This window comes from Oncorhynchus masou, chromosome 28, assembly GCF_036934945.1.
Source record: "Oncorhynchus masou masou isolate Uvic2021 chromosome 28, UVic_Omas_1.1, whole genome shotgun sequence".
NCBI lineage: Eukaryota > Metazoa > Chordata > Actinopteri > Salmoniformes > Salmonidae > Oncorhynchus > Oncorhynchus masou.
Window position 1 is genome coordinate 69,374,260 of NC_088239.1, and position 19,976 is coordinate 69,394,235.

At 41.6% G+C, this 19,976-nt stretch overlaps 2 protein-coding genes across 2 annotated transcripts in view; both read left to right on the top strand.

The window, feature by feature from the left end:
* Positions 1 to 2,153, top strand: part of LOC135518155 (laminin subunit gamma-3-like) — a 230,514-nt gene extending 228,361 nt beyond the window's left edge. Inside the window, exons 27-28 of the mRNA XM_064943080.1 lie at positions 521 to 620; positions 1,519 to 2,153. Coding sequence (XP_064799152.1) covers positions 521 to 620; positions 1,519 to 1,781 — 363 coding nt within the window. The 3' untranslated portion in view covers positions 1,782 to 2,153. The remainder of the gene's footprint in view (positions 1 to 520; positions 621 to 1,518) is intronic.
* A 4,049-nt stretch (positions 2,154 to 6,202) lies between these two features.
* LOC135518156 (allograft inflammatory factor 1-like) overlaps positions 6,203 to 19,976 on the top strand; it is a 38,154-nt gene continuing 24,380 nt past the window's right edge. Inside the window, exons 1-2 of the mRNA XM_064943081.1 lie at positions 6,203 to 6,346; positions 6,574 to 6,635. Coding sequence (XP_064799153.1) covers positions 6,322 to 6,346; positions 6,574 to 6,635 — 87 coding nt within the window. The 5' untranslated portion in view covers positions 6,203 to 6,321. The remainder of the gene's footprint in view (positions 6,347 to 6,573; positions 6,636 to 19,976) is intronic.

The following is a 19,976-nucleotide window of genomic DNA, read 5'->3' on the forward strand; positions in this document are numbered from 1 at the left end:
TCCATATGTGTTATTTCATAGTTTTGATGTCTTCACTATTTTTATACAATGTAGAAATATTAAAAATAAAGAAAAACCCTGAAATGAGTAGGTGTATCCAAACTTTTAACTGCTCTGTATATGTACAGTACATATGTGTAAGGTTCTGTATTTATTTTCTTATTCAACATTGTGTTCTGTTTCATTGTGTTCTTGAACGTAGCACTGTCTTTCATTTTGTTCACTGATTTCACCTGTGTTAGTCACCTGGTCTCATCAGCTCCTTATTTAGCTCAGTTCATTCTGTTTGTGACTTTGTGAGGTATTGTTTGTTTTGACTCTACTAAGCCTTTTCCTCGCTCTTTTGTGAGAACCTGTTATAGCCTTCAGTTCTAGTTTTGATTCACCTGCCTGTTTGCCTACGATTCCTGCCTTCTGTGAAATAAACACCTGCTGCGCTCTGTGCGTGAGTCTACACCTTTTTCTTCCTAAGTATTCATTACAATATGTCCCTGTCTATTTGTCCCTCTGTGATCTCCAGCCTGTAGAGTCTCTGACCAGTGTGAAGGGGGACATCCAGGCAGCTAAGTTTCAGCTGGAGGCCCATTCACTCACACTCACCCAGCTCATCAGTAACATGGGTATGTTCAAATCTGATGTTTACTGGGCTGTCCATATATATATATATTATTTAACTAGGCAAGTCAGTTAAGAACAAATTCTTATTTTTAATGACGGCCTAGGAACAGTGGGTCAACTGCCTGTTCAGGGGCAGAACGTCAGCTCGGGGGGTTGAACTTGCAACCTTCCGGTTACTAGTCCAATGCTCTAACAACTAGGCTACCCTGCCGCCCCATGACACCCTACTCCCTATATAGTGCACTACTTTTAGCTGGGGCACATGGGGAATAGGGTACAAATTTGGACACACCTAAATTTCATGCAGTAACAAATCCAACATGTCAGCTCAACCAGAAGCATCTAAGCCTACATGTTACTGCCCTCCTCACCACTGATCGCTCACACCTGACTTCCATCAGATCAGTGATTCTAAGTCAGAATGTTTGTTAGTAAAGGGGTCCAGATGGATTTCTCAGATGAAGGAAGATTGTTGTTGATGCACCTCTCTACGAATTCAGATATCCTGTTTACTAGTAGAATTAGCAAACCAGGTACTGTTACAAATGTTTTATTGAAACGGTTGTATTGATTAAATGCATAAACCAGGTGACTAAATGGTTTCCCACAGTTCCTGTGTCCCTGTTAATGAGTCAGTGGTGCTGTGGGCACCATCCTGATGGAGAAACGTCCACCCATAACGCTGGCCAACCCCATCGTTGGGTGGGCACAACAGGGTGGCACATAGACCTCAGTGATCACACAAGGCAAGAGCCTTGCTGATGGCAAGAGTTAAATACTAGGCCTGTTCAACACTCCTAGTTCTAAAGCACAAATTCATCCCTCTGTCTACTTTTTCACAATAACTGTAATCCTGATAGACTGTACAATGTATATCAAATACTGTTTTCTGTCTTTCAGATGGGAGCATGGTGCTGGAGCAGTTTGACCGTATCCTGAGTGAGACGGTGGTGCGGTTGGGTGTTCTGCGTGGCTGCGTGGAGAGCCTTGCCCTGAACGTGAAGATCCAGACCCTATGGTCAGCTGCCCAGGACCAGAAGAGCCAACTGACCCACCTGGAAAAGGACCTGCAGGAGATAAGACAGGAGCGAGACAGTTTGAAGGACATCACCCTGCACCTGCCCCAGACTTGCCCCCAGGCCTCGGGGATAGAGGGACACTAGGACTGTGCTCCAGGAGGACACTAAAGTCGTATTCCATTCATTTTACTCCCTCCCTGAAGTGCGCACACTCGTTCACTCAACCTCAATGATTTAATAGAGGGTCTACCATGTTTCTTACAGCAGGAAAATTGGAATTAGACTTAAGAATGCTGAGCGGACTCGAAGTTCAGATGGTGGGTAGGTCTCAGATATTTGAATGCTTTAGGGGAGATGTAGTCTGTTCCAAATGGCACCCTATAGTGCATTACATTTACATTTACATTTAAGTCATTTGGCAGACGCTCTTATCCAGAGCGACTTACAAATTGGTGAATTCACCTTATGACATCCAGTGGAACAGCCACTTTACAATAGTGCATCTAAATCATTTAAGGGGGGGTGAGAAGGATTACTTTATCCTATCCTAGGTATTCTTTAGAGGCCATTACTTTTGACTAGTGCCTGTAGAGCTTTGGTCAAAAGTAGTGAACTATGTAGGGAATGTGGTCCCATTTGGGACACACGAATAGAAGTGTAGGTGGCATCCTCAGTTTATTGGTGTTAGTGGACAATACTGTGGTTGAGCATCTCCATCTACTGCAGTCACACAGTTCTACCTCTTTGGCTCTATACTTTTCAAACTCTCCACTATACTTTTCTAACCTGGCTGATACCACTTCAATATTACTGTCCAGTCATAGGTAGTTTTCCTTGCCCTCTTTGAACTTATACCATCATGCTCTTTCCGTTAGTCCTACCCCCTCATTCCTTTTTGGCTTTACTTATCTTTCCGTGGCTCATCCCGCTCCCGACTCCACATTACCCCTGTCGCCATAGCAGTGATCATTCTCATTTCCCCCTGTAATATTTCCAACCTCTGCAGTGTAGTTATTCAGTGAATAATAAGTCCGCTACAGCTGCCTGTTCAACAGGCCAGTGTGTCCTGTCAAGTTTAAAATAATGCTGATTGTCCACTTTGGGGGCAGGTGTGTCTGAACTGCAGTGCTTCTCCAATGTGACACCTTCATTTACACTTGAGCAATTTTCATCAGCCTTCCATAATTAACAATTAGTCATTTTGCCCTCCATAGGGTTCAACTGCACGCACACAGTCATTCATTTTGGGATTCTACATGTGCCTCTCGCTTTCCCTCCGTCTCCTTTCTCTCTGAGCAAATGAGCTGTCAAATGGAAAAGGACAAAAACAATCAACATGTTGGCTTTCTCCATGTGGGTAACAATGGCTGGAACACCTACTGAATTATAGAAGGTATAGAAATCTATCGCTAGAAATGCGACCTTTCAATTTCAGAACTTTGTCAGACCAGAAATAGGATATGATTGGTTTTAGATGATAGGCCTTGTTTTCTACTTTGTTTACCGGGCTGAGAATGTAATGATGTATTCCCCCTCTGCATGTCTGCAGCGCCCAAAATCGTGTGATTTTTGATGGTGCTGTTGATTATTATTGGAGAAACTAGCACAGCTATTGATGGCAGCCATCAATAAGACTATAAAGCGCACTAAATATATACTGGATCAAATACTGATGATGAAAAGCAATGATAGTGTCTAATATCAATAAATTGTATTACATTCACAACTTCAGTCTTATAGACTATATTTCTGTTAAATGTTGGATCCTTTGATATCAAACTGACAAACATCCCTGCAGTTCTTTAAATTACCACACGGTGGTAATCAAGAGTCACTAGCGTTCCTTAGTAACCAGAGAACATCACTTGCTGTGAGTTAGTTGACCCACGATGGTGGAATCATAGGACTCTGGGACCTCTGCACTACTTTATATATCTGTACTGCACAAAGCACAAACCCCCCACACTACTTTATACTGTATCTGTAGTGTATATTACACATTCTTCATACTAACACTCACAGGATTATGACAGTGTCTGATTGCTCAGACCAACCAGAGCTTCAGGTCTGTTCAGGGAAAACACTGGCCAGCCTAACGTTAAACTATGAGTGCCCTTCCGGGAACATCTTTAAAGTATGTCCTGTACATAAGTGGATGCTAACACAGGCACCCCAATTTTGATATTTTTCTCACTAATTGGTCTTTGACCAATCATATCAGCTCTTTTTTGAAAACAAATTGGATGGCTAGAGTGACAGTTTATAAGGGGGGTTAGGTACCGATTTAAAGGTTTTATAAGTTACAGACATATGTTTGTATTTATAAATCATTAGTAACCTGTTACTGAGCAGGCCTGTATGACTGCATGGGTTTATACATTTAATAGAACGTCAATCATGACGTTTTGGGTACACAAGTCATATGAAGACTGTGCCACCTCATCGACTGTGCAGTCGGGCATCAGATTGCTATAACATATTAGCTGATGCTTAAAATGCCTATCCAGGCGTGGTAAGATCTGTCAGGCGTCAGCAACGCCTGGGCAGAGAAACACACACATTTACACAAGCAGCCTAATTCTGATATTTTTCCACTAATTGGTCTTCTGACCAATCAGATCAACTCTTTTGCCGATAATTGGGGAAAAGATCAGGATTGGGCTGCAACATAGCCAGAGTGATATGACAACCCGCTATCTGTGAATATGAACGATTTAAGGCTACAGCCCAGTTAGCCCCGAGGTAGCCTGGCATGCTTGACATTACAATGTGGCTGCATTTACACAGGCAGCCCAATTCTGTTTTATTTTCTTCACTTATTGGTCTTCTGACCAATCAGATCTGCTCTTTTGCCAATAATTGGACAACGATCAGAATTGGGCTGCCTGTATAACACAGCCTAAATTCTTGTTGAAAAATCATGTTTGTTTAGGTAAGATACCTAAATGGCTGGGGGTGAGACTATGTCCTACTAATGCTGACTTTACTGTAAGCTACTTTAAGGGAAAATGTACTTGCTAAGACTGTCATATGTGGTTGTCTCACCCAGCTATCTAAATTGAAAGGACGTAAGAGCATCTGCTAAATGACTAAAATGTAATGTATATATAATAATGTACACACTGATCAGATGGTCACAGGAGTCAGATTAATTAACCATTTTTTTTCCTTCTCCAGATTGTCACAGAGTTCCTGCATGCCTACACAAAACAACACATTCATGTCCGTCAGAGTCACTGCTTGAGGGTCGCCAGTGTAGTCACTCTAACACACCAAACATATAATTAAAATGCTAGAGTCTAATGCTCTGAGAGCCCCTGGCACATATCAAGGGAGGCACAGGGGTTTTTAGATCATGCTGATCTTAATGACCTCCACACAGTCGATGGACACGATATAATGTGGGTACTGAGTCCTGACAACCATCTATGCAGGAAATTCACTTCCCAAATGAAATCAAATAAAAATTTTGAAAAACATATTAAAATGATGACCTGCCTTTTACAATTCAAGCTACAATATGGAATTGTTTTTTTTCAGCAGTCCCACCACTTCAGTTAGATATGTGTTTCAGTATCACTAGGGAAATGTAGCCTTACTAATTTCATAGACAGAGCTTGAGATGCAAGGACTGACAATCCCTGATATGGACCTTTTCTTTTAACTAGGCAAGTCAGTTAAGAACAAATTCTTATTTGCAATGACAGCCTAGGAACAGTGGGTTAACTGCCTGTAGAATGACAGATTTATACCTTGTCAGCTCAGGGAATTGATCTTGCAACTTTTCAATTACTAATCCAATGCTCTAACCACTAGGCTACCTGCCGCCCCAAAGTTAAGCCAGGATTCAAACTGATCAATGGTAGATCCGCATTACAACACGTTTGACATTGAACTGTATTTTGGTACACAGCTGTGAAATATAACTCTTCATAAAGTGAAATGTAACTCTTCATAAAGTGAAATGTAACTCTTCATAAATTCATAGACAGCGCTCTAGATGCAAGGACTGACAGTCCATGACATCTTGTCATGATAGTTATACTAGAAGCGATACTGTAGGCTACATTGTTTACATTCCTATTTGTAAACAATAATCAAATGTATTCATTAAAGCAAACGTAAGCACATGAATTATTTATTTGTTATATTCTTCAAGAATCAAGGAATAAATATCAAGAATGGAAATTACCATTTAACAGACCGATTTCTTAGAAATTGTTCAAATGCAGTACTAACTTGAAGGGCTGTTCACATACCTTTATACATAGTGTATATAAAAGCACACCAGTAAATGTATACAGAGTCAAATAAAGACAATGAAGAGCAATATCATTTGTTTGAGAAAAACTGACTTGAAAACTTACACGTCCACAATGAGGCCTAGGTCTACCTTTTTAGGGATTTTGTTTCAAATCTTTTTTAAATATATTTTTTAAGAGATTGTGTACCTTGCACTTGCAGTTATTTAATGTACCACACGAGGGTGACCAAGTGTCACTAGCATTCCTGGCGAACCAGAGTGCATCGCTTGCTGTGAATTGACCAAAAGCTGTATGGAATTGACAGACCCACTGTGCTGGCAGCGTGCGTGCCACTGCCCGCGAAGGGAAGAAGACGAGCGAGGTGCTGTGTGCTGATTTCTCCTTCTCTAGCTATCTCACCATATCAAACTCATCTCACAATGCCTGTGAATCATACATTTCAAGGTAATTACAAATATCCGAGTGGGATATTTCGGGGGGGTGGTCTAGTTAAAGGGCTAACGCTCATAGTCGACTAGTTTTGTATTTTATTAGAATGTTAAACTAGTAGCCACTCTTTTCAATTGAGCTTGCAAGAGGGCTAGTTAGCTAGTAGTAGCTAGCTATTGTAGTAACGTTACTGATTACTAGCCACATTATGAAATTAGGCTAACGAGCTATTTTTCTTGCAGGAGGGAAAGCCTTTGGATTATTAAAAGCTCAACAAAGGGAGAGATGCGAGGAAATAAACAAGGTAAGTCGTGATCTTTCTAATGAAGACGTTTTGTGTATTTTTGTCAATGTATTGTAAAGGTATTTTCAACAGAATTAAAATACATTTGGCTTTGAACCTGCTTTGAATTAGACGAGCTTGTTACTGCATATGTTATAATTAAGCAATAAAGCCGAGGGGATGGGTGTGTTCTATGGCCAATATACCAAGGCCAAGGGCTGTACTTCCGTACGACGCAACGCGGAGTGCCTGGATCCGATGCAGCCTTTAGCCTTGGCCATGGTATATAGGCCATATACCACAAACCCCCGACCTGCCTTATTGCTATTATAAACTGGTTACCAACGTAATTAGGGTAGTAAAATAAATGTTTTGTCATACCGTAGGATATGGTTTGCTATACCACGGCTGTCAGCCAATCAGAATTCAGGACAGTTTGTAATGTGGTTGTAGCCAGGTAGCTAACGTTAGTAGCTAGCAGCAGTCTTACAAGCCACGTTATGTGAACACTTGTTCCAACCACATGATGATCTGCCTCTACTGACATTTGCATGTGATAAAAGCTGTCATTAATTTCGCACATGTTATCGACCCAGCGACCTGTTATCTTGCTGGCGGTCATAAACCATGCTTGTGGCCACCCCAGTGTTGTGAGAGCGACAGACACTTGTTGCATGGCATGCCGGTCAGTCAGGGAGTATCCTTCTTGCTAGACCAGATCGATCGATCCTTGTCACCTTAAGTATTGCTTACTATTTATCCAATTCCCTATTCCCAACGTGATTCCTGACTCGGATCATAAAATGTCAGGCCCTTTGATGCCCTGTGGCCCATCTCCCTTGGCATTTAGACGGGAAACAGGTGTCTGGGCAGTGGGCTGAATGAGCCCTTTGTGTGAGGGGCAACTGTCTGAAAGGGCTTGAACAGGCACATGACATTGAGTATCAGCCTCAACGGCTTTTCCCATATCTTTTCATCCAGCATACACTACATGGCCAAAAGTATGTGGACACCCATTAAAATGAGTGGTTTCGGCTATTTCAGCCACAGCCATTATTGATAGGTGTATACAATCAAGCACACATACAAGCAATCTCCGTAGACAAACAGGCTGTAGAATGACCCATACTGAACAGCTCAGTGACTTTCAACGTGGCACCTTCATATGATTCCACCTTTCCAGCAAGTCAGTCAAATTTCTACCATGCTAGAGCTTTCCCGGTCAGCAGTTGTAAATGAGAACTTGTTCTCAACTAACTTACCTGTTATTTTAAAGTGGAAACGTCTATGTGGAACAACGACTCAGACGCGAGGTGGTAGGCGGCACAAGCTCACAGAACGGGACCACCGAGTGCTGAAGCGCATTGCGTGTAAAAATGAATCAGGCTTCACCATCTGCCGTCCGTCAGACTGTATCTGGGTTTGGCGGATGCCAGGAGAACCCTACCTGCCCCAATGCATAGTGCCAACTGTAACGTTTGGTGGAGGAGGAGGAATAATGGTCTGTGGCTGTTTTTCATGGTTTGGGCTAGGCCCCTTAGTACCAGTGAAGGGAGATCTTAACGCTACATCATACAATGACATTCTAGATGATTCTGTGCTTCCAACTTTGTGGCAACAGTTTGGGGAAGGCCTTTTCCTAATTTAGCATGACAATGCCTAATCGCCCAACATCAAATCAAATGTATTTATATAGCCCTTCGTACATCAGCTGTATAGAATCCCAGCCTAAAACTCCAAGCAGCAATCAATGCAGGTGTTTTTTTTATTTTTTTTTATTTCACCTTTATTTAACCAGGTAGGCAAGTTGAGAACAAGTTCTCATTTGCAATTGCGACCTGGCCAAGATAAAGCAAAGCAGTTCGACACATACAGCGACAGAGTTACACATGGAGTAAAACAAACATACAGTCAATAATACAGTATAAACAAGTCTATATACGATGTGAGCAAATGAGGTGAGATAAGGGAGGTAAAGGCAAAAAAAGGCCATGGTGGCAAAGTAAATACAAAATAGCAAGTAAAACACTGGAATGGTAGATTTGCAATGGAAGAATGTGCAAAGTAGAAATAAAAATATTGGGGGGGGGGGGGGGGCACGTGTTGAAGCACGTTGGCTAAGAAAAACTCCCGAGAAAGGCCAAAACCTAGAGAGAAACCAGGCTATGAGGGGTGGCCAGTCCTCTTCTGGCTGTGCCGGGTGGAGATTGTAACAGAACATGGCCAAGATGTTCAAATGTTCATAAATGACCAGCATGGTCAAATAATAAGTCTGGGACAGGTAGCACGTCCGGTGAACAGGTCAGGATTCCATAGCCGCAGGCAGAAGCACGGCCGTGCAGCAGCATGGCCAGGTGGACTGGGGACAGCAAGGAGTCATCATGCCAAGTAGTCCTGAGGCATGGTCCTATGGCTCAGGTCCTCCAAGAGAATTAGAGCGAGCATACTTAAATTCACACAGGACACCGGATAAGAAAGGAGAAGTACTCCAGATATAACAAACTGACCCTAGCCCCCCGACATATAAACTACTGCTGCATAAATACTGGAGGCTGAGACAGGAGGGGTCAGGAGACACTGTGGCCCCATCCGATGATACCCCCGGACAGGGCGAAACAGGAAGGATATAACCCCACCCACTTTGCCAAAGCACAGTCCCCACACCACGAGAAGGATACCTTCAACCACCAACTTATCATCCTGAGACAAGGCCGAGTATAGCCCACAAAGATCTCCGCCACGGCACAACCCAAGGGGGGGGCGCCAACCCAACAACCCAACATCAGTGCCTGACCTCACGCATGCTCTTGTGGCTGAATGGTCCCTGTAGCAATGTTCCAACATCTAGTGGAAAGCCTTCCCAGAAGAGTTATAGCAGCAAAGGGTGACCAACTCCATATTAATGCCCGTGATTTTTGGAATGGGATGTTCGACGAGCAGGTGTCTACATACTTTTAGCCATGTAGTGGATCTCTTTCTCAACTCTCTCTAAATATCTTGCTCTCTCTCTCTCTCTCTCTCTCTCAGGCTGGCAGCCTGTCAAGAGCGCTCTGGTCACATGTAAGCAAACCTAGACGTGAGGAGAGGGAATCAGGTCACAAAGAGAGGCCATCACCGATATTGTGGGCCATTTGACAAAATCATAATCCCCATTTCTGCAATAACATCAGTAAAAATGTAGACCCATATGGGCAAACTGACGACATTGGCCATACACACACAAGGATAAATGTTAACTATTGTAAACCGGGCATGAAATTTACTTTTTGGTCCACCAGCCACTAGCAGGTAGATTTAAAAATCTACCAGCCACTCAGATTTTTTACCAGATAAAATGTTGTTTTGATGCTAAAATTACCAGAACAAAACACAAAAAGTTTCTAAAACAAATCTATTAATAGTACGAAGTAGCCAATGTCGTATATTTTTTTTTAATTTACATTTTTGTGACCTGAGTCTTTAAAATATCACAGGAGACAAACGTTCACCTGCCCCTTTAAGGATGAGAGGTTACCGTGGTAGCGTGACTCAAATCATGTTTGTACCTGTGAGTCTGACGAGTAGAAGCGTTGTCTTCTCTTCCCAAGCAGTTGAAAGGCATAGAAAACAACAACCTAGCTTGTGAACAATGTTAATAGCCAAGAAACACAAGAACAAAGTATCACTTTAGTAGACCTTCGTTTCAAGGCAATTGTGCATGTGCGTAGCGTTTCTAAAAATGTAAACGAAAGAAGAAACGTCCTCACTGTCAACTGTTTATTTTCAGCCAACTTAACATGTATAAATATTTGTATGAACATAAGATTCAACAACTGAGACAAACTGAACAAGTTCCACAGACATGTGACTAACAGAAATGGAATAATGTGTCCCTGAACAAAGGGGTGGTCAAAATCAAAAGTAACAGTCAGTATCTGGTGTGGCCACCAGCTGTATTAAGTACTGCAGTGCATCTCCTCCTCGGGGACTGCATCAGATTTGCCAGTTATTGCTGTGAGATGTTACCCCACTTTTCCACCAAGGCACCTGCAAGTTCCTGGACATTTCTGGGGGGAATGGCTCTAGCCCTCACCCTCTGAGCCAACAGGTCCCAAATGTGCTCAATGGGATTGAGATCAAGGCTCTTCGCTGGCCATGGCAGAACACTGACATTCCTGTCTTGCAGGAAATCACGCACAGAACGAGCCTCCAAATCGATCCCACTCTAGAGAACAGGCCTCGGTGTAACCCCCGATGAGATAAAACCGCAACTCGTCAGTGAATAGCACTTTTTTTCCAGTCCTGTCTGGTCCAGCGATGGTGGGTTTGTGCCCATGGGCAACATTGTTGACGGTGATGTCTGGTGAGGACCTGCCTTACAACAGGCCTATATGCCCTCAGTCAAGCCTCTCTCAGCCTATTGCGGACAGTTTGAGCACTGATTGAGGGATTGTACGTTCCTGGTGTAACTCTGGCAGTTGTTGTTGCCGTCCTGTACGTGTCCTGCAGGTGTGATGTTCTAATGTACCAATCCTGTGAAAGTGTTGTTACACGTGTTCTGCTACTGCGAGGACGATCAGCTGTCCGTCCTGTCTCCCTGTAGCGCCGTCTTGGGCGTCTCACAGTATGGACATTGCAATTTATTGCCCTGGCCACATCTGCAGCCCTCATGCCTCCTTGCAGCATGCCTAAGGCACGTTCACGCAGATGAGCAGGGACCCTGGGAATCTTTCTTTTGGTGTTTTTCAGTCAGTAGAAATGCCTCTTTAGTGTCCTAAGTTTAATTGCCTACCGTCTGTAAGCTGTTCGAGTCGTAACAACCTTTCCACAGGTGCATGTTCATGAATTGTTTATGGTTCATTGAACAAGCATGGGAAACAGTATTTAAACCCTTTAAAATGAAGATCTGTGAAGTTATTTGGATTTTTATGATTTATCTTTGAAAGACAGGGTCCTGAAAAAGGGCTATTTCTTTTTTGCTGGGTTTATATTTCACACAGCCCTTCAGGTGCGCACAGCCTCCAGCCAGGCAGTGTTGCAGCGCGAAGTGTAATAGGTTTTCTAGGATTTGTAATTCTCTTGACTTTGTGCTATTAATTTACCAGCATTGAAACATAACGGCGGAAATACATTGAAAACAGCTACTGCATTTTTTTTTTACCTATAAATGTGATCATTCTTGACTTGGTATTCACAAATGTGATTTAATTGCTCTCACTGTGGCGTGCAGACCACCTGCCAATGTGGCTGGTGAAATAGACGTGTTTACCCGCATTTGGCAGGTAGCGGCTGTTAATTTTAGGCTTTGATTGTGAATGAAAGTTGTTCGAATACTCCTACTAACCATACTTTTTGTGACGTGTGTGTAATATAGTATGCTTATTGGTCATAGTATGGATATAGTATGTCAAAAGTTCCCCAATGATGTACTAAATTTGTCAAATTACGAAGTATACAAGCAGTGGCCACTTATTTCTGTGCTTTTAGGGCCCATAATGCAATGCTTTAGAGAATGGGTGTGACATCACAATGTTTTCAGATTTGAAGGAAATGGCGGAAAATATGCAGTCCAAGTCCGACGAGAGCGGATACAAATTAATTGCTTTAAACCTCTTGAAACTACCCATCCCGGATCCGGGAGAATTGTCATCAACTACACTAATTAGCATAGCGCAAAGGTCAAAACAAATTCCTAGAAAATATTCATATTCATGAAATCACAAGTGAAATATAGTGAAACACAGCTTAGCCTTTTGTTAATCACCCTGCCATCTCAGATTTTGAAATTATGCTTTACAGTCAAAGCAAGACAAGCGTTTGTGTAAGTTTATTGATAGCCTATTATAGCATTATGTCCAGCTAGCAGCAGGAAGCTTGGTCACAAATCAGAAAAGCAATCAAATTAACCATTTACCTTTGATCTTTGGATGTTTTCACTGACAAGACTCCCAGTTAGACAGCAAATGTTCCATAAAGATTATTTTTATACCCAAAATACTTCCTTATGTTGAGAAATCCACCAGAAATAGCGGTCACGACAACAGCGAAACATAGCAAACATTTTTTATAATCAATCCTCAAGGTGTTTTTCAAATATCTATTCGATAATATATCAACTGGGAGAATTGGCTTTTCAGTAGGAGCGAGAGGAAAAATGACTACCTCTTGTCTTTTGCGCAAGAATCACTCAGAGCCCTCGGCTGGCCACTTCCGCAATGTAGTCGTTTACGCACATTCTTCAACATAAAGACGTGAAACTACGTCAAAATGCTGTAGACACCGTAAATGAAATGTAAATGTAATACATAGAAAAAGGAATCTCGTTGATATCCCTTTCAATGGCCAATAGGGGTGCATAGGAACACAACGGTTTCAAAATAAGAGGCACTTCCTGATTGGATTTTCCTCAGAGTTTCACTTGCAATATCAGTTCTGTTATACTCATAGACAATAGTTTTGGAAAGTTACCTAACGTTAGTTGGCTACTAATACGTCAAGCTTGCCAAGCAGTATATTAACTATAATGTTACTAACTATCCAATGTTTATTGACTTGATTATTCTTAGCTAAGTGGTATAGTCGTTGTGTGTCCTTAATGGACATGGTTAATTCTGGCTGTCTACTCCGATTTAAGAGCACTCTTGTCTGAATGTGCCAGATCGCAGAATAACAGAATTTACAAATCCTCAACAGCTGTTTAAGATATGGCCGGTGTCAGTAAACGTCTGCAAAAAAAAAGTATAATTAAATTGTTGCCAGCAGAACAGCTAGTCACCAACGCTCTGGATTAGAGGTCGACCAATTTAATCGGAATGGCCGCTTTTTAATTAGGGCTGATTTCAAGTTTTCATAACAATCAGAAATAGGGATTTCTGGACACCGATTTGGCCAATATTTATTTATTTTTATACATTTTTACACCTTTATTTAACGAAGCAAGAACACATTCTTATTTTCAATGACCTAGGAACGGTGGGTTAACTGTCTTGTTCAGGGGCAGAATGACATATTTTTACCTTGTCAGCGCCGGGATTCAATCTTGCAACCTTACAGTTATCTAGTCCAACGCTCTAACCACATTGCACTCCACGAGGAGCCTGCCTGTTATGCGAATGCAGTAAGTTGCTAGCTAGCATTAAACTTATAAAAACAATCAATCAATCATAACCACTAGTTAACTACGCATGGTTGATGATATTACTAGTTTATCTAGCGTGTCCTGTGTTGCATATAATCGATGCAACGCAGGGGGATGATTCAACAAAAGCGCATTTGCGAAAAAAAGCACAATCGTTGCACGACTTCACCTAACCATAAACACCAATGCCTTTCTTAAAATCAATACACAGAAGTATATATTTTTAAACCTGCATATTTATCTAAAATAAATCTAGGTTAGCAGGCAATATTAACCAGGTGAAATTGTCACTTCTCTTGCGTTCATTACACGCAGAGTCAGGGTATATGCAACAGTTTGGGCCGCCTGGCTTGTTGCGAACTAATTTGCCAGAATTTTATGTAATTATGACAACATTGAAGGTTGTACAATGTAACAGGAATATTTAGACTTAGGGATGCCACCCGTTAGATAAAATAGCGAACGGTTCCGTATTTCACTGAAATAATAAACGTTTTGTTTTTGAAATGATAGTTTGCGAATTCGACCATTAATATTAATGAGGCTCGTAAACATTCATTCAAACAGCACTTCTGTGCTTCAAGCATTGAGCTGTTTATGACTTCAAGCCTATCAACTCCCGAGATTAGGCTGGTGTAACCGATGTGAAACGGCTAGCTAGTTAGTGGGGTGCGCGCTAATAGCTGTTCAAACGTCACTCGCTCTGAGACTTTGAGTAGTTGTTCCCCTTGCTCTGCATGGGTAACAATGCTTTGAGGGTGGCTGTTGTCGATGTGTTCTTGGTTCGAGCACAGGTAGGGGTGAGGAGCGGGACGGAAGCTATACTGTTACACTGGCAATAAAAGTGCCTATAAGAACATCCAATAGTCAAAGGTATATGAAATACAAATGGTATAGAGAGAAATAGTCCTATAAATACTATATTAACCACAACCTAAAACCTCTTACCTTGGAATATTGAAGTCTCATGTTAAAAGGAACCACCAGCTTTAATGTTCTCATTTTCTGAGCAAGGAACTTAAACGTTAGCTTTTTTACATGGCGCATATTGCACTTTTCCTTTCTTCTCCAACACTTTGTTTTTGCATTATTTAAACCAAATTGAACATGTTTCATTATTTATTTGAGGCTAAATTGATTTTATTGATGTATTATATTAAGTTAAAATAAGTGTTCATTCAGTATTGTTGTAATTGTCATTATTACAAATACATTTTTTTTAAATCGGACGATTTTTAATCGGTTTCAGCTTTTTTTGGTCCTCCAATAGTCTGTATCGGTTGACCTCTACTCTGGATAACATGAAAACGGCCTAACCAGCTCTGCTAGGGCTAGTAAAATGGTCAAAGTGAGGTGTTCTCTCATTTGTGTCTGGAAATAGCTAGTGAGTTAGCTTGGTTGCTTGACACCCGTTGTGAGGTCAGAATGCTCGGATCAACCCTACTCCCCGGCCAGAGTGTCCAGTGACGCACTCTGAGAGCGAACCGCTCTGTCCGTTCATAAATTCAATTTGACAACTCTCTGGCTTTACCAACGCCCAGTACGCACTCTGGCACTCCAGATTAAATTTACGAACAAACCCAAAATCTTAATGTTTAACTAGTCTTTTGTTATGCTAACAAGCAAGCAAGAGGTTGCATAGCAAAAACAACTTTCAGTAGACAGGCGAAGCATTAGTATGCTCAACTGAAAGGATACCGTTTGTTTACAGCACTAAAATTAACTAATAGTATGTAGTATACACTCATTATGTGGGTAGTATACAGTGTATTGGTATTCGAACACAGTGTTTCTCGTCAATGAATGCAGTGATGTTCAGCAGATTACAATAACGCTTTGATTTAGCCATTTCACTGCCATAATAATAATAAATCCTTGTCTGACCTCCACGATGAGACCTTCTTTTTATAGGCTGTTAATACCGTTGATTGCTAGTAATACCCTCCTGGGGGGTGGTACGTGTTGCAGTGATGAGTCAGACCCACTGAATCGTGCCGCTGTCGTTGAGATTGGCTGTAATGCTGATTCTCATATTCATCTGCAATTTAAATTCCACTCCTCACACTCTACAAACTTTCACTCCTGCTCAATCATCTGTCTCTCTCCCACTCACTCTTTCTCTCTCCCTCCCTCCGTTAGACACACACTCACTCTAACCTAACTTACCAGTTTTAGAAAGACGCTTGAGCAGTGTCCCCACTTCTGTTTTTCAGGGGAAATGGAGGTTAGGTTGAAATACTGTGTCACTGAAAACTTCAGTGTATTGGTTGCATCCACAGATTTGCAGATCTTGTTGCAGTGAAATGCCTGTGATTCTAGCTGTAACAGTGCAGTAATAATACCTAGCTATACCAAAACAATATGCACATATTGTCCAAAAAGTTGAAAGAACTACCAGATAGTAATCCCCCGCCCCCATTGCCCTCAAAACAGCATATAATTGTTGGGAATAGACTCTACAAGGTCTCAAGTGTTCCACATTGATGCTGGCCCATGTTGACGCCAATGCTTCCCACAGTTGTCAAGTTGGCTGGATGTCCTTTGGGTGGTGGAACATTCTTGATACACATGGGAAACTGTTGTGTGAAATACCTGGCACCTACTACCATACCCCATTCAAAAGCACTTAAATATTTTGTCTTGCCCGTTCACCCTCTGAATGGCACATATACACAATTAATTTCTCAAGGCTTAGAAATGCTTCTTTAACATGTCTCCACCCGTTCAATCAACGCTGATTGCAGTGGATTTAACAAGTGACATTAATAAGGGATCATAGATTCACCTGGTCATTATGTAATGGAGAGAGCAGATGTTCCTAATGTTTTGCGCACTCATTATGTCCTTCACTCTGTGGTCCAACTCATCTCAAACCATCTCAATTGGGTTGAAGGCGGATGATTGTGGAAGCCAGGTCATCTGATGCAGCACTCCATCACTCTCCTTCTTGGTCAAATAGCCCTTACACAGCCTGGAGGTGTGTTGGGTCATTGTCCTGTTGAAAACAAATAATAGTCCCACTAAGTGCAAGCCAGATGGGATGGTATATCACTGCAGAATGCTGTGGTAGCCATGCTGGTTAAGTGTGCCATGAATTCTCAATAAATCAGACAGTGTCACCAGCAAAGCACCCTCACACCTCCTACATGCTTCATGGTGGGAAACACACATGCAGAGATCATCCGTTCAACTACTCTGTGTCTCACAAAGACAGTGGTTGGAACCAAAAATGTAATTTGGCTCATCAGACCAAAGGACAGATTTCCACCGGTCTAATGCCCATTGCAGGGACGTGAACTAGTCACCTTTTGGCAAAATTTGTGTATGATTCGTGTAGATCCGATGAGAAAAGTTTGGTTCACACTAATGGCTGTAAGCGAGCGAGTGATGCACATTTGGAGCAATACTGGCTTTATCCAAGGCTCAGCCAATCTTTCACATAACAGCAGAAAGCAGCATGCGACAGAAGAGCCTAGCAATTTGCTAGTTACAGCATCAGCAGGTGCTCTGGAAAGACAGCAGAGAGGCAGTTTGCCATTTACAGCAGTTCATCCCCTGAATGATAAGAGGTAGGTGAGAAGCCTGACCATGGAGACAGGGAAGAGAAGGTGATGAAGAGTACTTCATGAACTGTAACTGAAAAACAACTGGCATTTGGAAAGTTTGAGGTGAGGGAGAAAGTGTAGTGGAACAAGTATTGTTAGTAATGTTGCTCGCTGGATTGAATTCTCTGTTAGCTAGCAAGAGAAATGTTGAGCAACATTAGCCAGCTTAACTGTTCAGATAATTGAGTTCATGTTGTGAAAATTAGCTGGCTAATGAAGTAACAGCTAACTTTACAACATCAGATGAGCAAACATTAGTAACCTAACCAATTTGCTATAGTATTAACTGATATAACGTTTCGACTTCTTGCCGTTCCTCAAATTATAACGCGTTAGTTGGAAGGGGATACCTAGTCAGTTGTACAACTGAATGCCTTTAACTGAAATGAGTCTTCCGCATTTAACCCAACCCCTCTGAATCAGAGGTGTGGGGGGGCTGCCTTAATTGACATCCATGTCTTCGGTTGCCTTGCTTACTAGACCCTGGCAATTCCTGTGAAATGTTGAGTAGTTAACGAGCTAATGAACTAACCACTATCTGTGAACTGTTTTCCCTGTACAATGTGGTTCATTTTCAGAATGAGAGAAATACTTGAATATGAGGCGTTGCTTGTTAAACAAGTGGATTCAGGGATCAAGTGTAGCTGGGCCTGGCTTAACATGTTCATGGTACAGGTTCCCCAAGGGCACCCCCCCTCCCGCTCAACTCAAAAGGTGGCGCACAGAATGCAAAAATATTCTTAGAAATATTTAACCTCCACACATTAACAAGTCCAATAGCTCAAATGAAAGAGAAACACCTTGTTCATCTACCCAGTGAGTCAGATTTCTAAAATGTTTTACGGCGAAAACATAGCACATATTTATGTCAAACCAACACAAAGACACAGACGATATACAGCCATTTTGTCGAACAAAAGATGCAATCACAAACGCAGGATTAAAAGAAAAATAATTCACTAACCATTTGAAAATCTTAATCAGATGACAGTAATAGGACATGTTACACAGTACATTTGTTTTTTTCAATAATATGCAATTTATATCCATCAAACTCCGTTCACATTTACGCCATGTTCAGAAAATTCTCAAAAATGTCAGAGGAAATTATAGATAGCTCCGCCAGATAACAGAAATACACATCATAAACTTTGACTAAATATACATGTTCTACATATAGTTAGAAAGATACACTGCTTCTTAATGCAACCGCTTTGTCACATTTATTTTTAACGTTAAAGAAATCGCTCACTATGCAATAATCTGAGGCGGCGCTCAGACGTAAGCAATATTTCTCCGCTATGTTGGAGTCAACAGAAATACAAAATTACAACATAAATATTCCCTTACCTTTGATGGTTTTCGATCAGAATGTAGTGGAAGGAGTCATACTTACCCAACACATTGTTTGGTTTCAAGTCGTGTGTCTTTGTATTAGCATCTGCTAACACTTTCAGCTGAAATGCATCCAAAATGACTTCTGGTCCCGAGGGGTTGCGCATCAAAACTTCAAAATTACATATTATATGTCGACTAAACTGGTCAAACTAAGTGCAGAATCGAGCTTTAGGATGTTATAAATGTACAAAACAATTGGCGATTCAACCGGACAAAATCAATTCTTCTCAGACCCAGCCACGCATCTTCAATGCCCTTGCTGATGGAAGGAGGTTTTCACTCAAAATCTCACGATACATGGCCCCATTCATTCTTTCCTTTACACGGATCAGTTGTCCTGGTCCCTTTGCAGAAAAACACCCCCAAGCTTCATAGTAGGTATGGTGTTCTTTGGATGCAACGTGGCTGGGTCTTTTCAGCATGACAATGATCCCAAACACACCACCCGGGCAACAAAGGAGTGGCTTCATAAGAACCATTTCAAGGTCCTGGAGTGGCCTAGCCAGTCTCCAGATCTCAACACATAGAAAATCTTTGGAGGGAGTTGAAAGTCCGTGTTGCCCAGTAACAGCCCCAAAACATCACTGCTCTAGAGGAGATCTGCATGGAGGAATGGGCCAAAATACCAGCAACAGAGTGTGAAAACCTTGTGAAGACCTTACAGAAAACGTTTGACCTCTGTCATTGCCAACAAAGGGTATTTAACAAAGTATTGAGAAACTTTTTTGTTATTGTCCAAATACTTATTTTCCGCAATTTGCAAATAAATTCATTAAAAATCCTAATGTGATTTTCTGGATTTTTTTCTTCTCATTTTGTCTGTCATAGTTGAAGTGTACCTATGATGAAAATTACAGGCCTCATCTTTTTAAGTGGGAGAACTTGCACAATTGGTGGCTGACTAAATACTTTTTTGCCCCACTGTACCTCTTGTGTCTGAGCCGTTGAATTGCGACTAGTCTCTATACTGACTCTTAGCTTGTTTGATTTCCTTGCGGAGGGAATAGCTACACTGTTTGTATTCTGTCATGTTTCCAGTCACCTTGCCCTGGTTAAAAGCAATGGTTCGTGCTTTCAGTTTCGCACGAATGCTGCCATCAATCCACTGTTTCTGGTTTGGGAATGTTTTAATAGTTGCTTAATAGGTACAACATCGCTGATGCACTTGCTAATAAACTTGCTCACCGAATCAGCGTATTCGTCAATGTTGTTGTTTGATGCAATGCGGAACATATCCCAATC